A 2346-nucleotide genomic window follows, 5' to 3' on the forward strand; every position below is an offset into this window, starting at 1 on the left:
TAATTAAGATAGAAATAGACACTGAAAGTTAGCTCCCTCATTCACGAATCTATAAATAAGTACCATAAAACGAGACAATATGGAATGCTCGAAAGCTGTCCTCTGATTTACTAGAAACAATAGCCAACTTTAGTCAACTGCCAGTCATCGTCTTAAAAAGTGAAGGAGACTTTCGATAATGTAGTTCAAGAGAGCCCCCTCCCCCCCAAAAAACGGAATGTAAGTTACAATGAACAAATTCTACACAATGCTAGTATATAATTATCGAGTGTTTCCTTGGTTAATCGTATGAATTTATTATCTTGCCAATATGTATTTTTTTTAGAAACAGATGGGTTCCCTTGGGTTTACTTGCTCCACATATATAAGAAAAACTAACATACATTTTACTAATAAGCAAGACATACGTTTTTTGATTATCATCAATGGAATTATTATTATCGATCTTAAATTAATATTTATAAATGTGTGGAGGTTATATTGAAATCTTAGGCGTTATATACATATGTGTGTATATAAATGTACGTATGTAAATACACACACACACACACACACACACTCATATATATATGAGATATCAGTATATATCATATATTATGAGATATCAGTATAAACGGCAATCACTCGTATACAAGTGATTGTCGTATGAACCGTATCACGTATTTTAAAAATTATGTTACCATTCGGGATTTCCCTCCCATGGGATCAATAATCATAAACATGATACAATTTTATAAGGTAATAGTGTTACAAAACCGACAGAACATTCACAATTATTTATTACCCAAGTGTTCGCCGATTGATGTAAAAATACAAAAATAAATTTGACTTCAGAAAAAAACAAAGTATTGTGAAAAGATAGAATATTTTTTTCTTTAATAAATAATAAATCCGTAACCTAATAAGGTTATGGATAAACCGTTTCTATTTGAAGTTCATTCATAAACTACGAACGCAGTTTATAACTGCATACATATAAAGTAAGTATAAAGAGAGAAATTATATAATTAATATTCAACAAGTGAATTTAGCATTAAAATAAAATATTAAAAAAAATATATTTACAATTGATTAACTGATCGAAAGTATAAAATATCAGTGTGAAAGAACGAAAAAAAAAAAAAACGACAGCTGTCTGGTTTAGTTATCTTATATGACTATATTTGGAATAGTACCTCCCGGTCAATTACAGGGAAAAGGAAATTGAAACATAAATGAATGAATGAATAAGAATTACATGCTCACCTTTGAACGTGTTGATAATATCTGGTTGAATACTCGAAGGGTGAATAGTGCCATAATGTGTGTACTTTAAAAAGAAATTCTGAATAAATGTTCACTCTCGAAGTCCTAATATCATAATAAATAATTCATTCGGATAGAAACTCGATCACTGCTGTCTTTATTAAAATTCTTCAACAGAATTTATGGATGTAAAGAATACAGTTGTTCCCGTCATTAACAGAAAACATCTATCTGGTGTATATATCTATACACAGAAATCTTGCATATAGTAAAACCGGTGCAACAGCTGAACATCAGTTTGTGAGTGCATATAAAATGAATAATAGGTTATAAAGATAGCGATAGTGAGAGAAAGAGATGTTACCGGGTTGGTAAGGAAATTTTAATTGAAAGTCAAACACTTTACATATGTGTTTATATATATATATATTCATCTAAATAAAGAGGAAGAAATAATGAAGGGAAATAACCTTTGGCCTTTACAGGATGTCTCATCATATCAGAAAGTGGTCTGATGACAAACCACAATCAAGTGATCGCATGGACTGTCTGACTACCATATCATGTAATACTACGTAGGAGGTAACGCGTAACTGCGGTAAGCGCTCCCGACCAACCAAGTTCAATACACGATTTCGATTCCCGCTTCATTTAAAATATGTATAATAGGTTTTCACTATTTCATCGTTAAATAATATATTTTTTCTTCTTTGATAAGGCTGTCACAAAAAGTACAGTAATGTACAATTCTTTTTATGCATCTAAAGATTTGAACGTAAATAACTATGACAAATAACTTCACTTACTTTCGTGTTTCGATACGTTGATTGCATTTGAATAACAAGAAAGTAGTTCGAAAAATGAAATGCACACACACACATACACACACATGTAGGCATTCCTACAGATGCGTGCCCCACACCGACTTTGTTACCTCATAACTTCCATAAAAATGAATATTTTTAAATGAAATTTTCGGCAAATATGCTTCAGATGATGTAAATTCTGATTATATGGGAACATGTGAAAAAACTTTTCCGCTAGCGGGGTGAGGAGTTTTGGAAAATTCACACGAGACGGCTTTCTTTACTCATAACTTTA

The 2346-nt window shown here is 31.2% G+C and overlaps 1 protein-coding gene across 1 annotated transcript in view; it reads right to left on the bottom strand.

Moving 5' to 3' along the window:
* Positions 1–1970, bottom strand: part of LOC106873893 (transmembrane protein 53) — a 24966-nt gene extending 22996 nt beyond the window's left edge. The window contains exon 1 of the mRNA XM_014921419.2: positions 1246–1970. Coding sequence (XP_014776905.1) covers positions 1246–1299 — 54 coding nt within the window. The 5' untranslated portion in view covers positions 1300–1970. The remainder of the gene's footprint in view (positions 1–1245) is intronic.
* Between the last annotated feature and the right edge of the window lie 376 nt (positions 1971–2346).

The sequence above is a fragment of the Octopus bimaculoides genome, chromosome 7 (assembly GCF_001194135.2).
Source record: "Octopus bimaculoides isolate UCB-OBI-ISO-001 chromosome 7, ASM119413v2, whole genome shotgun sequence".
NCBI lineage: Eukaryota > Metazoa > Mollusca > Cephalopoda > Octopoda > Octopodidae > Octopus > Octopus bimaculoides.